The following is a 27501-nucleotide window of genomic DNA, read 5'->3' as shown; positions in this document are numbered from 1 at the left end:
AATAGAATACTGAGAATAAAGAGCTGCACTTAATTGTCTAGAGTGATGTTTTGGCAGCCTGGGGATGCACAGAGTTGCACTTATCCCTAGAAGTGACAGATGACTGTTCTAGTGAGCTCCCTTGCACTCCTGACAGCTACATGGACTTTGTTCCTGGGGAGGCTCTTCTCCTTGCTACAGTGGAATCAGGTTTCCTCCCTTGGGATAAAGACTACTATGGTTAAAAATAATGCCATTCTTTCATTGTCTGCTTGTAGTCTTAAAAGCACAACTCCTTGATGATTGGAACTGACAATCAGTGTCAGAGTTGGGTAACTGACTTCTGTTATTCTTCTACATGTATTCAGTGTATTAAGCGGGCCATTTCCTTTTCTGGATGGATTACCTTCTTTCTAATTGGTTTGTAATTTGCTTATTGAGGAAATCGGTTAAGCAGATGTGAGATAACTCTACATTCTTAAATCTTAACAGATTTAAAGTGGGGCTAGGCAGAACAGCAGCAAATTGTGGCTTCACTTGCGTGTGTTGATGTTTGGACTTCTGGACAATAGATTAATGCTGATTTCTGAAATTGACTCAATCCCCAGTGGAGAAGATTGTATCTGTTTAAAACTTAAGCTATCCCTTTCTATTATTTTACAGCACTATAGTCTTAAAATTCATGCCTTACAGCTTCCATCTTCTCAGGCTTGATTGCTTGATTTAGTTTTATTGCTTATATGAAACCTACCCATCACAAAGCAGATGACTGACCCTATGTGCCCTTTAACTGCAAAAAAGGATTTGAAAGAGTTAGTTTTTCCTGGATGAAAAGACCTTTTTGGCAGCATTGCAGCTGTTTGCTTGTTTGTTTGTTTGTAAACTATTATGTAATCTGCTCTTTTTTTTTTTTTTTTTTTTTTTTTTTTTTTTTGCATATGAAATTGACCCATTCTTTTGTAGAACATACTAGCTATATAATTCATAAAACTGTTTTCTGCCCTTTAAGTTAACATTTCCCAGCTGGTAGAAGTAAACCCAGATTAAATTTTGGTCTGTGTTTAGTTTATCAGTTAACACCATCATTTTCTCCTGATATTTTCCATTCCAGAAAACTCAATAGCAAATATTAGCTGCAGTTTGGATAATAAGAGAAGGAATGATTCACTCTTATACAGTTTGTAGGATTGCCAAATAGCTCATGGGTTTGGCAAGCAGCTGCTCCTAACATAATTGGCTTTTAGGCTGCAATATATTGTATGCTTCCTTTTTGTTTATTCTTGGATAAACTGATGAACTCAAATATTTATCTATGGCATAGGGAAAAAAAGAAAAAGAAAAAAAAAAAAAGCTAAGAGCATCATTAGTTGCAGGAAAATAGCATCCTTCACAGAGGGAAAATTATTATTATTATTTATTTATTTATTTATTTTAATAAAAACATATTAGGGGCCACTCAACAACTAACATGAATATGCTACCATAAAGACAGGGTAGTATTCTTGGAATGGAGGTGCGTCATCACAGGCATTGTTTTGTGTTGTCCTGCCTCTCTCCTGTATTGCTTGTTTCTATCCTTTTCTTTCCCTTCCTCTTCCTCTTATTTTTTTCTTTAATTCCTTTTTCATTTCTCACCAATAATTTTTCTTATATTTTGTCTCACGTATATGCAGATTTAATTCTAATCTTGGGCACTAAGATAGCATAAGAAATGTTTATTGTAAAATACGAATGCTGGAATTCTCACAGGGTTCCAGTCTCTTTAGAAAATGGTAACTAATGCATGAATTGTGAATTCCAACTTGGATAAAATAAATGATGTAGTCAGGTATGATATTTAAAGATACTAACATGTATTAAAAGACATTAAAAATATCTCCAGTAATCCAGTTCAGAAAGTCTTACTAAAAGTGAAAACAAACAGCAATAACTAGGTTAGAAGATGGATGTAAATAGCAGTGGATGTAAGTTAGAGGACGGATGCTTAAATACAAAGCTGAAAGGCCGGGTACCTGCATTCATGTGCCTTGAAGTCCATCTCAGTCCATGTCTGTAATGGATTTTACACACCAGAGAATTCATTTGAGCTAAACAACAAATAAACAAAAGACAAAAACAAATGAAACGATGACTGTTATCAGCCTATTTTCCAGAGCTGAATTCACAATTGTCTGCCATGCCTTCCCATATAAGATGAGGGAACTGTAGGGCAAAGCAGGATGGAATCCACAGCTGCCATCATGCTCTCTGAGAAAGTAAGTTAGAACAGTTAGCAATTTAGTGAAAATAGTGTTATTATGAAAAGTAGTTTTCATATTCTTTTTGGCCAGGTGACTTTGCTAAAGGCTTGGAAGATTAAAGGCAATTCTGTAGCCCTGGTCTTCTGTTTCTAAGAAATGAACCCTTTTAATCGCCTTTCTAAAAACTGAAACATAGTTGCTTTTTCTAGAAACAAACGAAATAAACCCATCAAAACCAGCGCACATGTACCATAAAGTGGTTGATGGAAAGCATTGTTTTGTTGTAACCTGAAGCATGGTGTTCTGGCATTTCTACTTAATTTTCTGATTGAGTATATTGAAGTAGATAAAGTAGTATAGAAACAGTCATGTGTATACCTTAGTTTGGAAACCACTGTACTTGACTTGAGGATGAACTCACTTGAGCTTAAGCTCTGTTTGTGTGGGTGAAAGAGGCATCAGCCACTTGAGCTTTCTCTAGAGAGGGAAGGAATTGTAGCTAGGGTTCTGAAGATATGCTCACATCCTTTAACAGTCACTAGAATTCATACTTTCCTTCTGCTCAAATAACTGTTATGGTCACAGACATAATCCCTTCCTGGATTGGCAAATGTTATATTCTTTTTGACACATTTGTCCTGTTTGTCAGATGTGTTTCTTTTGTGCATCCTGTTCTTTAGGAACGCAGCCTTAAGGTAAAATTTGAGCTATGAGGAAATTCCTGAACGGGTTAGTCTTATTCAGCCTAGTGAACACTGCAAAAGTAGGAGAGAGGGAAGATACAGTAGCCATTTTAAAATATGTAAAATATTTTTACATAATTAAGCATAAAATGGGTTTTCATGTGTTTATAATGAATAGGAGGAAAAAGATTAAGCTTTGACAGCATGGGGTAAGATTTAGCCACAGTTCATATACGAGACAGATTTTGTGAAACTGTCACGATTATTAAGGATCTCGTATCTTTCTTCACAGTTGCTCATTTTTATCTGTTTATTTTATGTCTGTTTGTTAATATATCTCATTCCATTTTCATTGGGCAAAACAGACTGTTTAAGATGTCTGCCATGCTGTATTGTGAAAAAATATGAAGAGGGGAAATATTAATAAGTTTCTTACTTGGTGTATTGAAGGTGGAGGAGGTTCCTTGCTGCCTTTTTTTCATAATAGCTTGTTATAAAACCTTCCCAATTTAGAAAATCATTAGGTATACAAAACTGAGCATTTTTCATGCGGTGCTAAATGTGTTAGTGATGGGAGTACATGTAACCTTTAGTAATTATAACCAAATGATCTAATAAATATTATTGTGCAGGAATAACAAAGACTGAAATAGCTAATGTTTTGAATGCTTTTTGGTTTGTTCTTAATTCCAATTTACTTGGAGAATCTACTTAGTAATAGCTTCTTAAATTGGAGTCAGATTGCTGATTTGTGACATGAAAACTGATTTACAGAACGATCTACTTAATGCGTTATTTAGTTCCTCCTCAGCTGATACAGATCACTCAGTTGAACAGTTACGGATTACTGAATGACTGAATGTGGCTGGATGCAGGTTACAGGCATCAGAACACTTTTGATGACTAAAAGCAGGAATAAAGCTAATTTAAAAAAAAAAAAAACAAAAAACAAAACAAAACAAAACAAAAAAAAACAAACTATGGCTAGGGTGGTAGTATTTTTCCCTCACTGTCTAGGTTGAGAATGTACTCAACTGGAAGAAATTACAGGTGGTGCTTTTTGGAAAGGATGTTAGTGATTTGTAGCTCTGTGTTCAATATTGGGTTATGCATTATAGTCTGCATTGTTATAGTTGTGCACAAGGTTTGACTGACAGGTCTGTTCCACGCACCTTTGTTTAAAATGACACATTTTACTTGCATGTCTGATGCTTGAGAAGGTCAATTGACACTCAAGAGACTCTAGGAAGTCTTCAGGTCCTAGATAATAATTTCATCTGCTCCAGTATAAGAAAAGCATTTCTTATGAGAAACCTTTTATTAAAGGGTGCATCTATCTATCTAAGGGATTTTTTTAATTACTTCTTTAGCATGATCACTTAGCATAATTCATTGAACAGAAATGGTGTATTTGACATGTCAGGGAAAATCTTTGATGCAGCAGCTGCTGTTGCTCAGGCTTTTAACATCTTTATCAGATGTTTGTTTGAGATTTGTTGTATAATTCTGAGTTGTGTATTTTCTTTCTTCTTGTGGTACTTGAATACTGAATAGTCAAGCTTCACTGTATTTGCCTTTAAAACACTGCTGTATTTTGTGGTTTTTTTTTTTTTTTTTTTTTTTTTTTTTTCTGTTGTTGTTGTTGTTTGTTTTTGGAAAGCAGTTTTAGTGTTCCTAGCAGGAAAAGGAGTTTCTGCAGGAAGGCAGGCTGTATTACATGTTTATGAAGGTCAAAGCATGATTTCAAATCTCTTTTCATGGAGGTAGATTTATCTTCTGTATCTCACTAGTCCCCATCATAAGGAAGAAGCACTGTATCTTTGAAGCTAGCTACATGGATCTTTGTGAAAATCATCTCCTGTGCTCAGGGGATTCACCTGCCATCCATGGGACTCCTCAGTGCTAACTCACAGTGTCAATCAGATGTGTCTTGGAAACCTCAGAAGACTGAAGTTATATGATCTCTTGGAGCAGCCTGCTTCACTGCTGGGCTGTCCTCATGGGGGAAAAAGGTCTCCCTTATTCCTGATCTGAACCTCTCTTTTTCAATTTAATTCCTGTTATCCTTCATCTTCCTTGCATGCTTTTTTATATGGGGTCTAGCACCATTTTCTTGATTGCTTCCTCATAGGTCTGTGGGGCTGCAGGGATGCTGCTGCTATATGCCCTGAAGCCACTTTTTCAGGCTGATACAAGCTAAGAGGGAGCCAAAACTGGATGCAGTATTTTACAGAATTTCTAGTAAGAGCTAGGTAAGAGGAGATTTATAACTTCCTTTGATCTGTTGGTTGCACTGTGATTCATGCAGTCCAGTGTTCTCCTGATGTTCCCTGCTGCCAGGGCACACTGCAGGCTTACATGCAGCTTGCATTCTACCAGGATCCCCAGGTCCTTTTCAGTTGATAAGCCAGACAGTCTACAGCTTCTTCTGTTTATAGCTAAGGGTTCTTTCATAGCTGCCAGACTTTGCTGTTTTCTTTTTGAGCATTTTTGAACTTCCTGTCAACCCATTCCTACAAACTTATAATTGTCTCTGGATGGCAGAACTACTCTTTATAGTATTGACTGGTCCTCTAATCTGGCGTCATCTGTAAACTCACTGAGTGCACTCCATAATCTTCCCCAGACATAGTAAGGATGTCGTATTTAACTGGTCTTGGGATAGACTCTCTGTGGTACTTTTTGTGCTGTCAGCCACCAGGCTGAACAAACCTATGAACTCTGTGAGCCTGGATATCTGAACAGTTCTTAACCATGTAGTCATTCAAAGTTTAATAACAGAGCTTGATTACAAAACCTGGGAGATGACCAGAAAAGCCTTTCTAAAGGACATCTATTGTTTTTCTCTCACCCAGAAACGTGGTCAGTTTGTTGTACAGGGCATTCAAGTTGTTGAGGCTGTTCACAGTCACTACTTTGTCCTTCATGTGCCCAGAAGAGTGTTTTAAGAGGAGTCATTCCATCATTTTCCCTGAGACTTGAATGATGCTGAATGTACTGTATTTTTCCAATTTGCTTTTCTAACCTTCTTTTGAAAATGGAAACCATTATGACGTTCTGAAGACTACAATGCAAAGCAACTCCTTTGTTACCTCGGGAGTTTGCCAGTCCTATAGTAGCAGTTTTAGAGTACTTTTTCATATGTGTGGGTGTGATAGAGAAAACAAGTTCTATTCTCATTTTCAATTGTTGGAGTAATGTTTGTAAGTAAAGTATTCTGTTTCAAATATAACTATAAAATTTCTAGGTCATGTAGGATTTAAAAGGTTTTATGGCAAAAATGAGAGCAACTGCAAAATCAGCTTTTCACTGCCTTAAAAATTATTTCCATTATAAATTATTACAAGGTATTTCTATTGTAAATTAAATGTTGTAATTAGCTTCCCACTAGATGGAGCAGCTGTATGTCAACCAAACAGAGGAAACAGAATATATTTTCAGAAAGCAAAATAACATATATCTTCTATTAAAAATTAATATTCTTTGTTTGTTGTTGAGTTTAAAATGGAAACTTATGAGCAATGTGGTGAAGTTTCTACTTAAGTATAAATAGGGATATTCCTTGACTTGAGCCAGGTTATAACTGTACTTGATTATATTTTCTGTTATTACTTGGGATGTTACATTATTTTGTAAAATGCTGTAGAAAACATGCTTCACTGAAAACTTTCAGTCTCTCCATGAAAGATCTGGAAATAGGCTTCCAAGTTCATAAGCGAGCCCTCAGGAACCTGTTGAAAAATTTATTCTACTGAAAAATTAGCTTCTTTGCTTGTCACGGTGTTTCATTTGTTCAAAGTGGCTACGGCTACCTTTTCTATAAACCTTATTTTACATGTATCATTTGACCCCAGTGTGTGCAGTGCCATTCCTAGCTTTGATTTCTTCGTTCATTTCTTGCATGAGACATTGAAATTTACTTTATATACACATACAGTGTGCATAATAAATTGGCTGGGTAAATACTGAAGGAGTTTCCCCTAATGTTGTACACTTCAAAAATGTTTGTATGCTATTGCAGTAGTATAACTAATTCAGAATTATCAGGAGTAAAGCTTGTTTCAAATTCTTCTAGGCATTATGTGAGAGTGGCATTCTTATTCCAAGAGGTACAATCAAACTCAGGGAAGGAAAGAACAAAACCAGAGCTGAAATGCAGGTTTTCAGCAGAGGTGTAACTTTGGATTGAAAATAGGTGCTGAAACTCTATGTGCCAACTTCTTAAGTTGTGGCAACTTCCCAATTTCTACTTAGAAAGGACTTTTGGAAACCACTTACCAGAAATTCACTTTAAACCTTTCAGTTACATTCCTGTGCTCACATCCTTCCTGTCTCTCAGGCCTCTAACTGAGATAACTGTTATCTTAGAATCATAGAGTCACCAAGTTTGGAAAAGTCCTCTAAGATCATCCAGTCCGATCGTCCACCTGTCATCAATATTTCCTACACAATCATGTCCCTCAGTACAACATCTAAGTGTTTTTTGAACTCTTTCATGGATGATTACTCCACCACTTCTCTGGGCAGCCTGTTCCAGCAGCTTGGCACTCTCTTGGAGAAGAATTATTTCCCAACATCCAACCTAAATCTTTGGTACAACATGAGGCCATTTTCTCCTGTCGTATGCTAGCTACATGGGAGAAGAGGCCAACCCACACCTCACCACAGCCTCTCTTTGGTAGTTGTAGAGAGTTATAAGGTCTCCCCTGAGCTTCCTCTTCTCCAGACTGAACAATCCCAGCTCTCTCTACAGCTCCTCATAAGGCCTTCTCATAAGGCTCCAGACCCCTCACAGCTTTGTTACCCTTCTTTGAACATGCTTCAGGGCCTCAGTGTCTTTCTTGTAGTGAGGGACCCAAGACTGAATATAATACTTGAGGTGCAACCTCAACAGAGCTGAGAACAGGGGTATGATCACTTCCCTTCTCCTGTTGGTAATGCTGTTTCTGATACAAGTCAGGATGTCACTGGCCTTCCTGGGTATGCTGCTGGCTCGTGTTCAGCTGAGCATCAACCAATACCCCCAGTTCCATTTCCTCTACAGTCTTCCAGCCACTCTGCCCCAAGCCTCTACCATTGCCTGGGTTTGCTGTGGCCAAAATGCAGGACCTGGCTCTTGGTCTTGTTGAACCTCACCCCACTGGCTTCAGTCCAGCCTGTCCAGACTTCTCTGTAGGATCTTCCTCCTAGGCAGATCGACTCTTCCTCCCAACTGGGTGTCATCTGCAAACTTACTGAGAGTGCACTCAATGCTCTCATTCAGGTCATCAGTAAAGATATTGAACAGGACAGGCAAAGTCCTAATATACTGCCAGTAAGAACTAAAAGCACAAGGATTGTCACCTACTTGGGCTTCCGATCTGTCTAGTGATTTGTAAAGGTGATTAATCACACCATTTTTGTACTAATCTCTTGGAGTGGAATATTGTAAACTAAGTTAATGTTCACTGAAGAAAAAAATCCAACAAAAAACAAGAAATGCCTGGCATCCAGTAGTGAAAAGGTATCTTATTATTTTGAAAACCTCAGCTCTTTCCCATATAACATGATCTAGTTGGTAATTCTTCTGTTGAAAATACTTTCATCTTTCTGTTTTGAAGATCATCTTTTATTCTTATCATTAATAAATTCCTAAACTGTTTGGTCTTGGATGAAGTTTCTGTTCTCACAACTAATCTTAATGGAAATTGTAGCTTAAGCCTATAAAAATTATTTGCACAGTTAGTCACAAGAACAGTTTATCACCAGCATTTGAAGATTAACTATCTGTGATGTGTACAGGATGTTGCAGGATGATATTTTTACTGTTACTTGATGACAAATTCCTAGCCAAGAGGTTGATAACACTGCTATCAAAGTCATAGTCCTTGATTTAAATGATTGTCACCTTAAGTTATATGAGAAAGAAACTTCTAAGGGAGGTTCCAAGAACAGATTCCAAATACAGCTGTATGATCATGTTTAATGACAAATAGGAGGATTTAATAATATTGACAGTATAAGAATATTGTATTTTAATTTGCCCTGAAATGCTCTTTTTTATTTTTTTTTCAAAGTAACACTCAAAATAATCTCTTTTAGCAAAAATCTGAACTGCGCTTTTAGTGAATTAGAAATAGACTCCAACAATTATAAAGTTATTAATAAATTGATTAGGAACAATAAATTAAGAGAGCAGTTTATTCTTTTCCCTCTAGAGTATCAAAACTCTGGCAGCCTGTCATTTGGCAGTATTAAATATGTAACAATAGCGGTAATGTGAATAACATGAGAAATAGTATGCACTAGATAAATATTTGTGAAGGGCCCATTAGTGAAATGTATGCCATATATTCTTACCCTGAATGACGTGATTCCTTACATGATGAAATTTTCCAATATGGACATTAGTCACATTTTTGAGTAGAGCAGATAATCTCTTTAAACCCATTCTGTTCTCAGTATGCAATATAATGGACTAAATTCTGACCCTTGTAGAGTGTGTGTAAAGCATTTCTTTTTGCTGTTCTAGAATTTACATACCACAAATAGCTCAGTGTTTGCACAGACATAATAAAAAGAGACACTTTATTTGCAGGATTGATGAGTGTATGTGACCTTTAAAAGTAAATGGTCTGCAGAGTTGTTTGGATAATCATCTGTGAGGAGGGTATGCGTATACAAATGTGTACTGGAGATAATTCCATGAAAAGGAGTCAGACATGTTGTTCTATAAAGCATGGATTGAAAAGCAAGTAAGCCCAAGAGCACACCTTCACACAGTTTGAAGGACTGGCAGAAATCTAAAACTTGAGGCCAGCCCTCAGTATTATTATTTTCTATAATGCTGTACTAGTAAAGCAAATGTAAAGGCTTCATCAGAGGAGTGGTAATTTTTTGTTGTTGTTGTATTGACTTTGTATCATTACAGTTTAAAAGTCATCAATACTACACGACTGTAATTTAGAGTGAGAATGCAGATTTATTAAAATCATAAATATGGAAAGAAATACACATTTACTGTCTGTTTAACATATCACCAGCATGTCACCAGCAAACAACATGATTATAGTCTTAAGCACATAGGGGTGTATTTGAATGTATTTTTGTGGGGGGTCAAAAAGAGGCTTTTTGCAAACGACCAGAATTTCTCAGAATTACAGGCCAGTAACATTTGGATTGTATGGAATTCTCAGTTGGCCTAATATCAAGATAAATCCAAAATATTTTGTGACACTGATAACCTCTGCCTGAAAATAAAATGTTCCTTTTTCCCTCTTTACCATTAAAGTGTGTACAGCTAAGTGAGTTGTGTTCACCCCCAAAAATGCCTGCCTGCCTGTTTTCTTAAGGATATTTAGGCAGTACTTTTCACCACCAGGATTATATTGCTGTCAGGCTGGGCAACAGTTTAAGTTGTTTATTTCTTGCAATATTAGCTCATTTAAATTACTGTTATTTTGTTCAGCGAGTAAAATCCTCTCCTGTGCTTTGAAATACAAGAGTGCTACTTAAACCTTGTTTTGAGCCTGGTGTTGAAGTCTAGCAGCACCTATACCACCTGCTGGTCACAGAGCTACTTTCCCAAATGACTGGAATATATGCAAATGGATTTATACAGTTTAATGTAGTTTTGCTACTGTGCTATGGACCTAAAATTAAATAGCACAACTCTGTAATGCTCCTCTCAACAAATACTGATTACTTATAGCCTGCCAGTAAAAATGAGAAGATGAAAACACATAGCTACCGTGGATTAAATAAGTACATATTTCATGTGATTGAAAATTGGGTAAAAGTAATGATGATTTTCAGGGTGTTTTTTTTCTGCATATGTTTTGGTAGGTTTATTATCCTCATCCTTTCATGTTTTTCTTGGGACATCAGGCTTTTGGGGAACTAAGAATGGCATGGAACTCTAGAGGTCAAGTTGATAGCAGACCATCCAACAGCAGATCTGTCACCAGTTCTTCATTCAGTTTGAATTTATGTGTAAATTTGTTTCTTTAAAACATTAATCCCTTTAGTCGAAGGAAAGCTTTCTGAGTATCCCATTGCATTGACAATATTAACTTTTAAACAGTTTGCAATTCTTAATGTTGTGTGCTTCACTGTGCTCTGCTATGCTAGTATGGTTAAGCTTGCTTTGAATGTTTTCTTGGGTGTTCCTTAGCCTTGTTCATTGTTCTTTATTTCACTAAGTTACTTATGATAAAATTCAGAACTCCTGCAGGTTTTTTTTCATGATATGTTGGTAAATAGGAATGTAGAAAATAAATTCCAAGATTTGACTCATACAGAAAATATATCATCAGGAAAACAGCCTTTTTCATTAATTTGCTCAGGGCAAATGTTTTGAAGAAATTGGCATCAAAGAATGCTAGTAGTTCAGGTCCTTATGTTTGTGTGCACAGTACAGTATGTACATTGCAATAATGTCAGAGAGATACTCCAAACACGAGCAGTTTGGGTCTTTCACATATTAGTGTGTTACAGTGAGTGTGTCACTGTTTCAATACAGGGAAGACAAGGTAGGAAAAAACGTGTGCTTTCTGGTCACATATATGTTTGTTTCTGGATGCCCTTGCTAGCAGCAGTAACATGAGATATAAAAATAAATAAATTCCAGACTTGCTAACTTTAAGATTCAGCTTTAATGTTATCATGGCTATTTTGATCTAGTTCAAAGCTGTCTGACAGAATGTGGTTTTAATTAGCATTTAGTAGGCAGTGGTGTTCTACAACAAGACTTGTTTTTTGTTTGTCAGACATTCTCTTAGAACAAGATATAATATTTGACATTAATACCAAATTTAATAACCACGAGAGAATAACGTTTCAACATCTTTTTCCTAGACGCCCGAAGAGCTTGAAGATGTATCTGACCTTGAAGAAGACCATGATGCACGTAGTCGCACAAGTATTCAGACAGAAGGGAAGACTGACAGGGTATGTATTACATCAGTTTTTATAAAAAGCAGTTTGATGAGGTAAAAAATGATATTGTATTACTTCTCATATGAAGCCGCTTAAACTCATACAGTGAATTATTAAAATCTTGTTTGGCTCTTCATAGATGCCTGAAAATGTATAGAGGGCGTATGACTGATATGTATGACCTGAGAGAGAAAAACATTGTGTAATTTATAAAAACACAGTCAAGATGTAAATTAGAAAAATTGTTACGCTTCTGTGTGAAGCTTTAGCAGGTTATAGTCTTGTCAGTATAGCTTGAACTACTACAAGTTAGGATATTTGTAATTTTTATGTCTGAGTCTTTCTGAAGTCTTCAATGTACATTAACCAAACATAACCTCTACGTGGGAGAAACTGCACCTGCACAGAGAAAGGGATATATCAGCATTCTTAGCCACTACTGTGCATGAGTTACAGACTTAAAATTCTGAGAGTCTGTGTAAATCAATTCTATAGATTTCTATAGAAAATTCTACATTACCCATGAAATGTAAAACTTAACATAGCATTGGACTGTTAGGTTAAATATTTCTGGAAGTTCTGAGTTATGTTTTGCTGTTCACGTCATTATTTAATCTAGGAACTTCACTATACTACTGATTATTGTTTACATTCAGACATTTTTAAAGAGCCTCTGAACATTTTGGAGGAATACAAAGGTTTTTGGTGCAAAACTGGTGTGTTTAGCAAGCATTATTTTTTATCTGCATTCCCATCTTAAATACTGTTTCAGCAAAACTTGACTTTAAGTTGAAGGACTTTCATTAGCTGTTTTTAAACTAACTAAAAGCAATAAGTTTTCTCACATTTGGTTTTGTCTGCTGTTACTGCGATAATAGACGTTATAAGATATACAGCTAGTTGGAAAATGGCAAACTTTTAATACAAAATAGATGTCAATAAAACATCATTTTTCATAGACTGTCCAGGGTTGGGAAAGACCTTGAATATCAGCTAATTCCACTTCTTGTTATGGGCAGGATTGCTGGCCACTAGATAAGGCTGCCCAAGACCCCATCCAACCTGGCCTCCAGGGATGGAACATCCACTAATTGGGGAACCTGTGCCACTGCTTCACCCCTCTCTGAGTCAAGATTTTCCTCCCAATATCTAATGTAAATCTCCCCACTTTCAGATAAAAACCATTCTCCCTTGTCCTGTTACTGTCTGCCTGTGTACAGTCAGTCCCCCTCCTGTTTATAAGCTCCCTTCATATCTATGCTTAGACTGTACATACATCTCTTTTATTTTGTTACTGGCCTTCCAGTCCTTGAAGAGATCTGAAGGCAGATCAACTTTGTACATGGACAGATAGTGACAGGACATGGGGGAATGATTTTAAAATAAAAGAGGGGAGATTTAGTTTAGATCTTTGTTTTTGAGGAAATTCTGTACTTAGAGTGTGGTGAGGTTCTGGCACAGGCTGCCCAGGGGGATGGATGCCCCATCCCTGGAGGTGTTCAAGGCCAGGTTGGATGGGTCCCTGGGCAGCCTAGTCTGGTGGCTGGCAGCCCTGCCCATGACAGGGAGGTTGGAAATGGTTGTGCTTATGTTGCTTTACAACCTGAGTAGTCATTGTGTGATTCATGATCTTGTGTTTATAAAGCACTAAGAAATGAAATGAAAGAAGAACTGTCAGAATTGTGGTTTCCTTTCCGCCTTTGTTTGGATAACGTGTCTCATTCCAGCTGAAAGTCACTGACATATAATAGGGATTACTTTGTCAGATTTTCCTCAATAAAATGTCATCTTTCTTGTGCTTTTGTATTTCAAGGCACGTGTTCTTCAACTCAAAACAGCATGAAAAGGGGTACTTCAGTTCTTTTGAATCTGTAGCCCAGATCTTTATTTTTGTCTGTTTCATATCTTTCTTAGGAAGCTCTTTCTATAACCATGAGGTGACCATGTTTTGATTTAATGTGGTTTGGTTTAGGTCTTTCTCTCTCTCTCTCTCTCTCTCTCTCTCTCTCTCTTTTTTTAATAACAAAACAAGAAAAGTATTCCTTTAATTACTCAGTTACACTTTATAATTTAGTGATTGCAATTACAACATACTTTGGGAGGCCTATAATTTGCAGTAATTGATATAAACGGGAAAATTAACCTTGTGACACAGCAATTCAGGCATAAATAAAACCTCTTAAATGGCATGGCTTGAAAACCATATGCATTGCATATAAAGCTGATTACCTGTTATACAGATTATAACTGGTAATTCAGTCACTGCTGTAACTTCCAATTTTAAGTTTGGAAGATGATGTTTTATAAAGAAGAATATACTGCAAAATATTTGCAATATAATTACAGTGTCTTAAGAGTTGCTTTATATAATACATGTGGTGGACCACTTCATAGAGAAAGTGATAGTTATAAAACACCGTAGCGAACAGAACAAAAGATCTTGGTCCCCCCAGCCTGGTGGGACATATGGTATCTGCATAGAATACCAATGCAGTCAATTTCAAGTATCTATGTGCTGTTTTTTATTTGCTTTTCCGTAGACATGCATTTAATCATTTACATAATTATACCCCAAAGATGAATGTTTCTTAAATTATAGTAAAACTTAAGGCAGTTGGGATTCTGCTGAGAAAAGGCTTTATTGGGAGGAAGAGGAAAAATGAATAAATGTATATAGAAAAGCCAGTGAGAGCAGAAAGCCTCCAGTCATCCTGGCATTACTCCATATATAATTGATGTCCATGGGGCGGTTCTTCAGCCCCTCTGAGAGACCTTCTGGTAGCCAGGATCACACACGTATAGAAATTAGTGGTCAGAGTCAGGAGAGGGGGCATGAGAGGAACTGTTGTGTCATGAGTTCATTGCCTGTAGTCAGTTACTCATGCTGAGTTGTTTAGTGCTCCTGTACCAAAGCCAGTATGACCCAGATGACCATTTCTAGCAGCGAAAATGAAAGAAAACCCAGGGGGTAAACATTCAAATACTGGTTTTTCTATTTGAGTTCCAGATACAAATCTGAAAGAAGGAATTTACTATGAGATTTGCATGTCACGTTTCACAGCTGTTTTCATAACGCACTTCTCTGTGTCCTTCTAATAAAGATAATAAAGGAAAGCCTTTATTTAACCAAAAATTGAATGCACAAAGCACTCTTTAAAATGTCAAAAGAAATATATGAGGTTATTCATTAAATACGTAAGGTATTTTGAATTACTAGAACTGCCTTTTCTTAATCTTGATGTGGTTGTCATGCTTTCATATCCAGTATTCTGTATCCTGTGATTTGAATATTTTGCTACTTGTGGGTATGATGATTTCTATGTGACTTATTGGATTCAGCCTATCAACTCTAACGCTGTTTAAGAATCATTAGGATAGTAAGCAAAGGCTTGATGCAAGTCTGCTTTTCCTTTTCTAGGGAGATTTCAGTTTTGTCTTCCAGTGACTTCTAGCAATTATTTCCTTAATGTTTTTGTTATACTGAGTCAACTGAGAAGCCTGAGCTTTGTTTTGAATCACCTCTCGGGACTTTTAAGTTTTGGGATGAGATACCAAAGAGAATACACCCTCAGAACATAGTTCCTACTGTTCGATTACAAGTGATTAGAAGCAGACAAGCTCTGTTCTGGACAGGCAGTCAACAGGCAGGAACAGCCACTCAGGAATTTAAGCTTCTGAATCAGTGTCTGCAGAGCTAAGAAAGAACACAAACTTCCTGAGAGTCCCCATGCAGGGAATCTGTTTTGCATTATATTAGATTTGGCTGATGCTGGTTAGAAGATTGGCAAGGGGAACTTTTGGTTTTAGCTAAATTAATGCTGCAATTTAAAATCATTTCCTCCACATAACTACACATTTTAGTTTACTGGGAGCTGAACCTTAGCTGTGCTGCTGTTTGGATCCACCTGAAATAAGAAATTAGACTTAAACTTCCAGATGGAAATAAAATGCATAGTACTTAAAACAAACAAACCAGCAGTAACACAGTCCCAAGCAGAGACTTGTTTCATTGCAAACTAGTTTTGTTGTATTTCTGCTCTGAGTGTGAACTTACACAATTTTTCAGATCAGTAATATAAAAACTGTTTGTTCTGTGTTGTAGGAGAAGCTCTGAATTTTTCCTGGCAGATCCTCATGCATCAGATACCTTTTTGCCTTATCTGTGTTGGTTTTGGTTATGCCTGGTTTATTTTTATGTAGTACCTGGCCTTTTTCTGTTGAAAGAAGTATATCTGTCCCTTGTCTGGAGCAAACTGATGGTCTTGCTCATAAATAAGAGTACTATGGAAAGTATTTCTCTTCTCACCATGCTGCATTTTCAGCAGTTATGTCAGTCTTGATGTATTACACTTTTATTAACACTTACAAACAACAAGAAAAGGCATAATGCTTAAATGTAGAAAGAACACATGCTTACAGTGTAAATGTTCTGATTCCATACTGTAAATGCACACGGAATGTAATATCTCTCTAGCTATAGTAAATCTTTACTTGAAACAATTTTATCTAGTGAAATATTTGCGAACAATTCAGTCCAGAACTGCAGCCAAGTATAAAGCTGTGTGCCACCTGAACCCAGTTTGGCTGTGGCTTCATTTGAATATTGGTTATTTTCTGTTAGCATTCAAGCTAATTATTTGATAACTTTAGTCACGTACTGATTTTCTAGGGCTTTAATCTACATTTTCCTCGAAGATGGAAAATGCAGGTTTGAAATCTTTCTCAGTTCTTAAAATAATCCCAAGGAGACTTCTCAGCAGAGAGGAATCATAGAATCACCAAGGTTGGAAAAGACCTAAAAGATCATCCAATACAACCATTCACCTGTTACCAATAGCTCCCACTAAACCATGTTCCTCAACACAACATCCAGGAAAAGCACATCTGAACGTTTTAGAGCAACTAAACCTTCTTCTTTAATCTTGTCTACCTGAAAGATTATTGCAGTTTGTAACGCGCATCTAATATCACACTTAACAAAACCTAGACTCCTTCATTTGAAGAAAAAAGGAAAACATGTCAGTTGTATTTTATACAAGCTGTTTGGAAGAATTTTCTCTTCTTTCTCTTACTACATTAGTAGTAATAGTTTCATGGACAGTGCTGTTCCCATTATGGCAACCTTACTTATTTGGTTCAACCCAGTGATTGTGTACTGATGCTGAAATTTGGAAGTGCTCAGGCTGTTCTATATTTATGTATTTACTAATATCCAGTTAAAAACAAACAAACAAACAAAAACCAACAATCAAAAGAAAACAAATACCCCAAATCACAACAACAACAACAAAAAAACACCTCTCTGACACAGACAGGTAACGTTATTGAACATAAGTAAGTAACATTATTTTGTGTGCAGCCCTGCCTACAGCACAGTCTTAGAGCTCCCTTCCAAGTCAAGTCATTCTATGATTCTGTTTTATGTTTTAGGCCAAGATGACTCAACTGCCAGAGGCTGAAAAGGAAAAGATAGCTGAGCAAGTGGCTGACTTCAAAAAAGTCAAGAGTAAGCTTGATGCAGAGATTGAAATATGGGATGATACCAGCAATGACATAATTGTTTTGGCCAAAAGGATGTGTGTGATTATGATGGAGATGACTGACTTTACAAGGTAATAATGCAAAAAAATGCTTTTCAATCCTTATAAATGTTGGAGGCTATTGTCATATCATTATGACAGGAAATAGTGACTTTTTATTATTTTTTTTTTAATGTCCAGTGGCAATGTCTTCGCAAAGTTGAGTGGCTAAGCTAATGTAATTAGCTCGACAACCTTAGCTAGTAGCACTGACAAGTTGGAGGGAGGTTTTAAGTTTTGAGCTCCATTTGTCCTTCTCCATTCAGTGAAAGAAAAAAAAGAAGCAAAATCATCTTGATTCTAAGTTGTAGCTCTGTCTCATCTGTTACTCCTTCTGCTTGTACCATACCATACTGTCAAGCATGTACTATATTTTAGTTGTGCATAAAACCTACTGTAAAGAACATATGTCTGGCAGTATACATTCAGTCATGCATATTTTATATAGCATTAGCTGCCTTCCATTAAAGCTGTATCGTGCTGCTATGGGTAGTTTCGAAGAACAAAATGTTCTACGGTAGATAGCCTTCAAAGCTGGTATTTCTTTTTGCTGACAGTATATGCTCTGCAATAATTATACATATGAAACAGTCTTGGACAAGAGAGGACTGAGAGAAGGTCTTAGAAATGCTTAAAAATACCTAAAGTGTGGGTGCTGAGAGGATGGGGCCAGGCTCTTCTCAGTGGTACCTAGTGACAGGACAAATGACAGTGGGCAATAACTGCAACACAGGAAGTTCCATATGAACGAGTGGAAGAACTTTTTCACTGTGAGGGTGGCAGAGCTCAGGAACAGGCTGCCCAGAGAGGCTGTGGCTGTGGAGTCTCTTTCTCCATCATCAGATGAATTGCACCAGAGGTAGATAGTGGTTAGATTTCTTTCTTGCATGTGTGGTTGTGCTTTTTCTTCTTCACTTTGTTATTAATGAAATAGTTGTTGATACATAAGGCCTTAAAACGCAACCACTCTTGCAAGATCCTTCATATCTCATAAGTTATTTCATAAGATAGGGGAAAAAAACCCTCAGTCTCTTGGACAGATTCTTCAGAGGTGTGAAAGAACAGGGTTGCATAGGGCTGAAACAGCTACAAAAACTGAGTTCTGGTGAAGGCCTGTTCAGAGGAAGACAGTTACAGCATTTAATTGTGCTATGCCTTTTCAAATGCTTCATGTGAAAGAGACTTAAAGAATTGCGTGTTGAACTCTGTAATCCTTGTATTCCTTTAAGGGCATAAAATCTGTATTGGAACTTTGTAAAAGAAAATATTCTGCCATAAGGTCAAATTTTACATTTGAAGTAGTCTCTCTCATTCATTAATTCTTTAAATTATTAGCTTCAGATTAAGTGAGGTTAAAAGGGCCAGTTCATGCTCTTAGTTTTGTGTCTGTAGCTCTCTTGTTGGAAACAGCTTAACTGACAATGTTGAGTGCAAGACCACCTTCTATTCCTTCACCTGACTGCCAGGGAATCCACTGGGACCTGTGCAGAGTCTCTGGTAGAAAAACTTAAGGAAAAACTTAAAATCTTTTGGGAAGAGAGAGGGGAAATTGTAGCATTTATTTCAGTTTACAGTAGGGAAATCTGTGATACTGTAACATTGATTATGATGGTTCTCTTCCTAATTTTAGTTAAGTACATGAATCATTTTCCTGCATGAATGTTTAGACTGTAGTTTGAGATAATCAGGTTTATATAAAACTCTCCTGTATCATATGCTTGATGCTAAAGTTGTATGTTCTTGGTGGTAAGATTTCTGTTAGTTTTCAAGGGCTGTTAGTAAGAGAAAATAAGACATCCTTACTATATAGTGTACATAGTTCCATCTTAAGTAACATTGGTGGTGTTGCAGTAGAGTTTGGAACTTTTTGCCAGTATTCTGTTACATGTTGCATTGTGATGGCAGCAGAGGGGCAGTCTGACAAGTGGCATCTGACATGAAAGTGCGTACAAAGTAAAGGTGTGTTGCATCTACTGATGGTCATTGTGCTCACTGAACATTTACGGAGGCCAACCAGTTAATGTGAGCACAGTGAGGCAGTGGGTGGTGCATTTCAGCAGTGGTGACAGTGGGTCAACTCCACTGGTGCAGATTTTGACGAGCAGAGCATGCAGACTCTTGCTCATCACTGGTGAAAATGCATAGCTGATGGTGGTGACTATGTTGAAAAAGAGCTGAGAATTTGCTCTATCAAATAGTGTTGTGTTCTTTGTGTCTTTTGTAGTTTACATGGAAATAAATAGGAGGCATTACTTTCTGAGCTATATATTTACTTTTGTCCCTCACATAACACCTTTAGAATGCTCTGTGTGAGTGTACCCTTGGATGTTTTGAAATCATTTCTCCTATTGTTTATTCTTTAATGATGCCAGGCAGTGTTATAAAATGAAGGCTTTGATGTAGCCAAAGAACAGGTGAACTGGTGTTGATCTGCTCCTCTAATTACTGAGTGAAAGGTGGCTGATGACACCAAGGAGCACAGCTGACTTTCTTACCTTCCTGAAAATCCAGGAATGAGGGCTGCTGAGGCCACAGAAAGCGGTAGCGTGTCTTAGGGACTGAGCAATCCAAGCTGTAATTTCAAGGTCTTAGGCACAGAAGACATAACAGATGATGACATTTTGTGTTTATTACATCAGAATTTACTCTGGTAGGTAGTGACTTTCAATGTTTGTGTCACATATTACCTAAAATGGATTTTGTTTTCCTTCAAATGCATTCATTTTTAATCTAATATGTGTCTAATGAGTTCAGTCCGTGCTTCAGCTTTTGTAAGGATTCTGTTTCCTGGGTGAGTTATAATGAATTCTTTTGTTCATAGTTTTTCCTGTTGGTCATCTTAGATGATTTCATGATTAGCATTTTGTGTTTCTTTTTCTAGATCCCCTTTTGAATTCTCTTGGTGTACAGAGTCTGCTACTATCTTACAGTGCAGTGTGTGATGTAACATCTGAAGACTTGGTTAAATTCCATAATGTTCATTTAGTTGCACCGAAGCCCTTTTGTGTTCTTAGGTCTGGGATATCTGAAATGTCGTAGCTGCATAAGGGCCATTAACACAAGAACTCAACCCAGAGCATGTGGATACCAGTTAGAAAGCAGGAGTCATTTGTTCTGGTTGTGAGCTTCCACTTTTTCAGTGGAGACAGCTGTGTGGGAATATACTGTTTTAAAGGAATAGCTTCTGTCTCTACAGTGAATGAGTTTTCTTTCATTAGATTAAAAATAGCTCAGGGATAAAGCTTTTAAGCAAACATGGAAGGGTGCACGATTCCTGGAAAGTTTCTATATAAACAAATAAACGTGCTACTTAGACTTCAGAATACAGGACCTTGCTTCATTATATTGACAAGTCTTATCTAAATGAAAGAGAATAGACTGGAACTGGCACCTGAAGAGACAGACTTTTAAGGGGAGGTTAGGATGTGGAATCTATCTGGGAAGAGTCTGTGCAGTACTTTCTGTTAAACTCTTGGCCTGTGATTTAGTTTTTACCCCAGACACAGAAGAACTTTCTAATAAGGAAGTGACATTAAAAAAAATGCAATTTAATGGAAAAAAACCTCTAAAGAGTTTATACAGCTACATTAGGGTACAGCAAACTTACTTGACATGGAGTTGTCTTAAGAAAGGCTTATAAAAACTTACTAAACAGTTGATTCAAAACTATCATAAGACCTGTCAAGTTAATATTTTTCAAAGCTGTATTTTATAGAAACAGAATGTACCGCTAATAAATAGGCTTAGAACCAGAGTCTAAAATACACCTTTTTCTCTCAGTAAAAGTAAACCGGGTGACCTGTAAATGGAAGCAAGAGTGAAAAGACAGAAATGCTGACCTATATCAACATCTTTGTGTGCATGTATAATGGGCATTTTTTTCTTCCTTGTGTCCTTTCACATTACATTTTCCTTCAAATTCATGTAAAAAAAGCATGAACATTCACAGATGAAAAGAATTCATGTGCTTGAAGTTATAGCTTTAAATTTGGAGGGCAATTTGTATTGAATCACATAGGTCCATTACACTGTACTGTCAATTGGACTCTACTGTCCTTTCACTGTGTCTTTTGTAAAGATGAATAGCCAGAAATTGCCTTATCTGCTGTAATAGTTTTAATTGTATTTGGGTGAAAATAATTCAATTTCTGTTCAACTTGGCTAGAAAAGTACAAGCAAAAATCACCGCTGCTGCTGCTAGTATTCATTATCAAGCTTTGCTGATAGGGAAAATAGAACTGGGTGGTCAGATAAGTTTTGCATGTATATGGCAGAGATTGCCACCATGCCCAAGGTTTTTTTTACAGGTGCATTGAGGGAAACTGTCACTAGTAATGGGCTTCTGCCTAGGCTGTTAGCCAGCATGTGCTAAGGGCTGGGGATGGACTACCTGGTCCAGTCAGTGAATTCAGGATTTATACTGCCTGGATAAAGTCTATCTCACAGTCTGTTTTTTTGTAATATATATTTAGTAAGCAATAGTCTCTGCAGTTTTACCCCTATATGTTTTGTAGGTCTGCTGAGATTCAAAATGCACTGTATGAAGAATCTTTATTTTAAGTGCAGCTCTCAGCTTTTCAGAAAACATTTCATTTACTCTTGGCACTGATGATTATTTTAAAAAATGATGCCAATATCAAAGTTAGTGTTAGAAAAATAGTAAAAATAGCAAAACACAGGAAATGAATGTATCTTGGAAAAATAAATCCAGCAAAATCATCTAGTTCTCTTAATACGGGTAGTACTCACGGGCTGCAACATACCCTGACATTTTCTCTCTGTAACAGTCTTGGTTAAGGCACCAAGTGCAGCTGTGAAATCTAGTGAATCTCTGCACCTGATAACAACCACAGTCCTGAGCCTCAGTTCAGCTGCTGTCTCTGCTCATCTTTGATTGGGAAAGAAGAAGAGGGGATATAAGAAGAGGGCAGAATGCCAGTTCTGTACCTAATGGGGGTTGAAGAGACCATGTATCTAGAGAAAAAGCATTACATTCCTATTCTCCCTGGTTCACCACCCAGTCACTGCCATAAAATGTGGCATTACATATTATCATTAATATTTTATTAATATCATAATAACACCTATATTCCTGAAAGCTCTGAACAAACTGAATGCCGTTACGTATGCAGTTCAGTTTTGTGATATATAAAAAATTCTCCCCTCTCCCTCCATTGCTCATATCAGAATAGTCGAATAGTCGTAGCTTATCATTTCAATAAGCATTTTGGGATGCTTTTGAAAGTCCACACACTCAACATTTGCATTGTAAGAAGATAAAAAGACGACCTTTTATTTTAAACATAGTGATTTAAACAGCAGGACATCATGATGTTATTTTGGCCCATTCATCTATGTGGAAAAGTAGGTGAATTTCTCTCTGCTTCCTATCTTGAAGCTAACTGACTAGACCTAGTTACATAAAAATATGTTTTAAGACAGATTATTTTTAAGTCAGGAATAATTTAGGTGTGTGTACATTCTTGCATCTGGTTTATCATATTTGTGTTGATTAACAGAATTGGTAGGATTTACTTGGTACAACATAGCGGATAAAATACATAAGGTTTTACTGTTAGAATTAGTTACTATTTAAGCTACTCCAGTTTGTGCAGTTCTGTTGCTAAGATTTTGCAGTACATGCAGGATTAACTGTCTGTCCTGCCAGAACTGCATGTATACTAAGCAGTAGCCTCAGGCACTTGTTCCCCTCCAGTAGAAACATGGTCCTTCAGATATGTGATGAAGTGTCAAGATGTGTCAAGTTAAATTATACCACCTAATGCAGAATCAGCTGGTATTGCTCATTCCTCCTGAATGTGAGAGCTTCTAAAACGTGTATAAATCCAGCTTTCACAACTAACAGAGCATTTTGAAGGCAAAAATCCTGCATCTGTCATCCTTCTCCATCTCAAAAGATTTTGTCTGAGCAAATTTTGTGCATGGTACTGTGACTTCATTCATGTGATATTTATCTAGAGTATGATAATTCATATGATACTTGTTTCAGTGGTCTTGCAGATCAGTTAATTGTAAAGAGTTTATGTTTCCTGAGGATGTATGCTAGCAAGTATTCAATTAAAAATAGCTGTGGCCTCATTTTTTTTTGAAGGCCCAATATAATTCTTAGAGGTACTGATTTTTTGAAGAACTAGACACTCATCTTCTGACAGTAACATTTTTGATAGAATTCCTAAGGAAAACATCTAATTTTTTTGTTTTGTTTTACACAACTTCATTTTAGTTTGATGATCAGCTTGTTGAATGAAGTTATTTTGGTTCATGTTTTTATTTCTTTAAACACGCTGCATTATTGTCATAGAGGTATTACTCACTTCAGTTTTAAGAGCGTAGCAGTGATACATGTCAGGGACATTACCTGAAGACTTTCTGGCCTCATTCACCCCTCTGATTATTACCCTTTACTGACAGTTCCTGCTGGCAGTGATAACGTTGCTGAGAGAAGCCTTGGGGCTATCAAAAGGGGCTTCAGTGTATTGGGGTGGTTAGTGCATGGTGGAAGAGCAGAGGTGGTGTTCTCCTGTGTTTGTTCAGTTTCAGGGAGAGATACTGAGAGGAGTAGGAAAACCCATTTGATAATTACATGGCTGAGAGGCTGGTGCCATTGCAGGAATTCTGTTGTTTGGGGGTTTTCACAAGGTTGAGTAGTCTCCCTTGCTTTCTAAGTTCCTTGAACCAAGGAGGCAAGGAGCTGAAGTGTAACTGAACCCACTGCTAGTCCCTTACTCGGTCAGTGGGCTATGTCTAATAGGTTATATGTGCACAATTAAAGCCATAATCTTAGGAAAGCTTACAAAGCTGAGTCTCTTACCAAAGATTTGTAGTGGTGAGTGATCTCTTGACATCAAGATGCCCGGGATCTCTGCAGGAGGTGTAACCTCAAAGTTGTCCCTACTTGAGAGGAGATTGTATTGTGCAGTAGAGCTCAAGCAGCTGTTTGTCTCCTCATTTTATCCTTATTTACTCGGTAAGGTGATCAATTCAGTCATGTCTGCTTACAGACTACAGTTGTCGGTTTCATCCAAATTAGACTTGAGTATAACACTGACCAGCACTGTGACCAGCCACACAGCCAAATTTACCCTTTAGGCTACTGTGTTATCATGTTCCTCCAAATCCACTTTGAGCTTAATGTCATCATGACCGGACCATGACCTTGACGCTGCTGTTTGTCTGCTTAGGTCAGATGAAGCCATGATGACCACCACTGGTACTGATTGCTTGAGCAGGGATATGGGAAATAAGGGTCAGGCTGAGAGGATGGAAAGCACACAATCACAGTCTGTAGTCAAAATATTTAGATATCCAAGATTCCTCCAAGTTGAACAGATTTATTTTGTTCTGTAGCGTGCATTATTAACATGAATAGTAGAGGTATTAGATAAACATGGGAAAGTATTGAGATATAATCTATTTTTATATACCGTTAGAAATTATAGTTAGAATTTGCTTTCAAACTGTGAAACAAGCAAGTGCCAGAGTATGCAGCTAACGAGGAGGTTAGATGAGAATGCCAAATGTAATCTTCGCTGTTATTCAGACTAACAAAGCATGTTAAACACTTAAACCAATACAGTGAAAAGCTAATGATCAAAATAATGAATTCAGCACTGCTTGCTTTCCTCTGCAATGTTATCATGATAGTGTTGCAGCTAAACCACATGTAATTGTCTTCAGGAAACAATTTACCATTGCTCACACTTGGATTAGAGATGTTAAAGGAAATGGACAAACCAAAGCCCTATGTCAACATCAAAGTAGGAAACAGGGTAGTTCACATATATGTACTTGTCTGCATGTTGGCTTTGTTTTAAGTCTAAATTTTATGTCTGCTTCTTTTGCAGCCTCCTTCCTTGTCTCATGTTATCTCATTGTTCCTTTAAGCACAACCTCCTGACACAGTTTCATTCTCACTTCTGCTGTGAAAAAGCCACCTGCCTTCATTGTCAAAATCTTTTCAGCCATCTCTCCTACTGCTTCTGTTTCCAGTCAGCTCATAACATTCATAATACTGGCATATTCCTTTGCCACCTGCTAGATTTCATTTTTAAACAGGTTCTTTCTATACTCTACTGGAAAGCTCCTTATTCTCCCTCACACCCTTCATGGAAACAGTCCATGTGATTGAGAGGTGGACAATGGGAAATACGTTAATTACCTGGGCTTCCTTCCTATCCAGCAGCCCAGTCTTATCTCATTGTGCATTTGTTCCTACCAACTGATAGAAAAAACAGGGTAAGAAGGAAACTGTGGTAGTCATTCAATCCAGCCCCTTCATAACAAACTATTAGATCAGCTTGCTCAGAGTCATGTCCAGGTTGAAAATTCCTAAGACTGGAGATTCCATATTTTTCAGCCTCTGGGCAACACTGCAATATTTCAGAGTTTAGTGTAAATAACTTCCCCCTTCATCTGATCTTAAATCCATAAAACGTGGTGTTTCTGTGTAGTACAAATCTACAGTTTTTGCTGGCATGTTAAGGTTAGACCTTCTGTATAAGTAAACAAATAGCAAGCACCAAATAAAGAAGAATTCTAATAGTAAATCTTTAATATGCTTTAAGACCTCTGAGTATATCCAAGTATATACATAGCAAAATGTAACTTAACGAGTAAGGCAGATATATTTGTCTGTGTACATCATTGGAGTTAGCCAGCAATCTGACTGGGACTGCTCATTTTCCAGCCACGGATATCTTCCACCTTCTACTTGAGGCATCAGGAATTATATCCTGAAGTTATTAGGACACAGGCCAGACAGCCAGCTGCTTCCTGAGGAAAGCCTGGACCTGAGGTTAGTGCCAGCAACTGCAGAGCTTCCACTGATCCAGAGCATAGTCATACAGCATCTGAAAGTAGCAGGCAGCACAGGGTGCTCCTAGCATGATCCATCAGTGATCCTAGTCAAGTAATGAGGCAGGTTTAAGGTCCATCTAAGAACTAAAGAAGTGGTCAGAGCACAACATGGGCACAAGGAGACAGGTTACTAGCAAGGTAGGTCCAACATCTCTCTGGGGGTAAAACTAGAATACTGCTGGAGATCTGTAACTCAGATCAGGTCAGGGACAAACATGATAGTTAGGAGTGTAGGCCAGAGCTTTAATAGAGCTTCTGAGCAAGTGGGCTATGGAGGAGGCCCCAGATGAAACTGTGCAATCAGAGCCATGACACTGCAGTTGAGAAGTGCTTTTTCTCCCCTTTTTCTCTTCTGTGTCCAAACTTTTGGATCAGGCAGTATCCAAACTGGAAATGATGTCATGATCATTGACACATCAGTTTGCTGTTCTTATTGTAATGTTCAGGGCTGTGACAGTTTTTGTGTAACATTATCCAGTTGGCACGTCAGCAAGCCTGTCTTTTGTACTTCCATGGCATGATGCAAGACTTTATTGTCTGTTTATTTTGCTCAAGCTGTTGTTTGATAAAAACGCCAGGCAAAATCTCTTTGAGAAATAAAGTAGTAGTCATTAAAAAAGGCAGAGCATCTCTCCTAACTTTTCTCCTATACAATGTAGATCTATTTTTATGGAACTTATTTGCTATATTTTGCACATGCTGTATATATTTCTTGCTATAACACCATATGTTCAGGTTCTTTCTGAATTAATCAGCAGAAATTAGAAGCTACACTTTTGGAAGGTTTCCAAGAAATAAAGAAGAACTTCTGCTATTACCAACCCCTTCACTGGAAGCATAAGCACATCACTGAATTAATGTTGACCGCAAAGTTGACATAAAATATTACTTTCTCTTTTTTGCTATACTCATTGCTGATTCAATGGAAAGTTCTGGCCACTCCTACAAGAGATCAGTCTTATCCAGAGTATGATGTATATCTGCATTTCCTTTGTCTGCTTATTGTCCAAGGATGAAAAGGGATGATTTATGCACTTACTGTACTGTTGATCTGTCTGCTGCTGATGAAATACAAGCACAGAGTTTAAGTGTCAAAGCAGAGTTGGCAAAATTGACAGTACAGATATTACCCTCTGCGGGTACATAAAAATCAACACTGGCTGTTTAAACTAAGAGGATCAATAGTAGTTGCACGTTGTTCAGTGGAAAACAAACAGATTGGTGAGA

General features: G+C 37.3%; 1 protein-coding gene across 2 annotated transcripts in view; it reads left to right on the top strand.

Moving 5' to 3' along the window:
• CTNNA3 (catenin alpha 3) overlaps positions 1-27501 on the top strand; it is a 384435-nt gene that overhangs the window by 326956 nt on the left and 29978 nt on the right. For both annotated transcript variants that reach the window (XM_072339610.1, XM_072339609.1), the window contains exons 14-15: positions 11738-11830; positions 17249-17430. In XM_072339610.1, the coding sequence (XP_072195711.1) occupies positions 11738-11830; positions 17249-17430 (275 nt within the window). The remainder of the gene's footprint in view (positions 1-11737; positions 11831-17248; positions 17431-27501) is intronic.

This window comes from Excalfactoria chinensis, chromosome 6, assembly GCF_039878825.1.
Source record: "Excalfactoria chinensis isolate bCotChi1 chromosome 6, bCotChi1.hap2, whole genome shotgun sequence".
Taxonomy (NCBI): domain Eukaryota; kingdom Metazoa; phylum Chordata; class Aves; order Galliformes; family Phasianidae; genus Excalfactoria; species Excalfactoria chinensis.
This window is presented reverse-complemented; position numbering and strand designations above follow the sequence as displayed.